We start from the raw sequence: 1,307 nt of genomic DNA on the forward strand, positions 1-1,307 counted from the left end.
AAAAAGTAATTAGCTAAGAGCAGGTAAAAGGCTGAAGATATCCCGGAATGCAGTACGAGTCTGTCAGTGGCGGGTCTGAGCATGTTAGCATGACGGACGGCGTTAACCATGATTGCTGGTTCAGAACAGCTCCCGGAGTCACAGAGACCCCACTGTACCGCTGGAAATGAGGGAGTGGGAGGGGGGGGACTCGCTCAATCGGAAATAAATAACTCCGCATTAATCCAGCAAAGCCCGTCATTACTGCTGGACCCCCCGTGGCTACAGCATTCCTCAGCCAGGACAGAAAGTGGGTGGCGGGCTGCGGCCCTCTATGTTTATGAAGTGTTGGGGGGATTAGCATATTTAGATTAGCTTTACATTCCATTAGTATTTCATTTTCATCTGCAGCGTGTGCCTCGGAGTTCCTCCAGCTGCCCAGCGGCCCCCCCCCTGGGGGGGGGGCGGTCCAGGTGTCCAGCCAACCGGCGGCCGGGCTGGAATGCTGGTCTGTGTTGTGGTCTGTGGGGGAAGGGGCTTCCTAAACCTCAACAACTGACCCTGCCTGGAGGCCCAATCAACTGCTTTACCTGTGGCACTGCCCGCCAAAAGGCATCTACATACACGCTGACCTAATCAAACCAACCACCAGGGCTTCAGCTCCTCAAGGACCTTTTCTGAGCTGTTGGAAGTCTTCAATCACTCAAATCAAACTACTGGACAACATTGAGAACGATGCAGAAATTGACCATTTGGAGTTGTAGAAGGAAGACATTTCAAGTTTTCTCTGTTACGACTCGTCTGCTTATGTGCTGCTTTGAAAATAGCAAACGAACCATTGGACTCTTCACACATTCATCTCATTCTCATCAACAAATCAAGCGGAAGCACCTCCGTTTAGAAATACCTCTCCTGACAGAGCAAAAGAGAAGTTCACTTTTAACCAGTGAGCCTCTCACTGGAAAGTCAGAGTTTGAATCCCACTGGCCCATAATGGCGCCTCCGGTTGTGAAAAGAAGGGCATCTGTGGCGAAAGTAGTGCCAAGTCAAACATGCAGATCACATCACTGTGGCGACTCCAGGAGAGAGAACAGCCTGAGGTCCAACACATTTCTCAGAACCATAACTCATATGATCTCGAGCACAACTCAGAAAAGGAGCGTTAGTCCGACTGTCCACTCACATCCCAAATACACAACTATGTCACGTCTTCACAACGCTCCTGCGTACAGTCACACAGTAACATTGATTAACTAACCAACTGTCCTTGTCAAAAGGAGCAGAAACATTCACAGAATCAAAACAAACCTATTTATCTACTTTTCACC

At 49.2% G+C, this 1,307-nt stretch overlaps 1 protein-coding gene across 1 annotated transcript in view; it reads right to left on the minus strand.

Annotated features, from left to right (window-relative positions):
• The window catches only part of LOC308131735 (POU domain, class 2, transcription factor 1-like), a gene marked incomplete at its 5' end in the record, with an annotated part of 7,734 nt that extends 6,763 nt beyond the window's left edge, over nucleotides 1-971 (minus strand). The window contains one exon of the mRNA XM_080498566.1: nucleotides 939-971. Within this exon, the coding sequence (XP_080354692.1) occupies nucleotides 939-971 (33 nt within the window). The remainder of the gene's footprint in view (nucleotides 1-938) is intronic.
• Nucleotides 972-1,307: the final 336 nt, after the last annotated feature.

Source organism: Blennius ocellaris (assembly GCF_963422515.1).
Source record: "Blennius ocellaris genome assembly, chromosome: 6".
NCBI lineage: Eukaryota > Metazoa > Chordata > Actinopteri > Blenniiformes > Blenniidae > Blennius > Blennius ocellaris.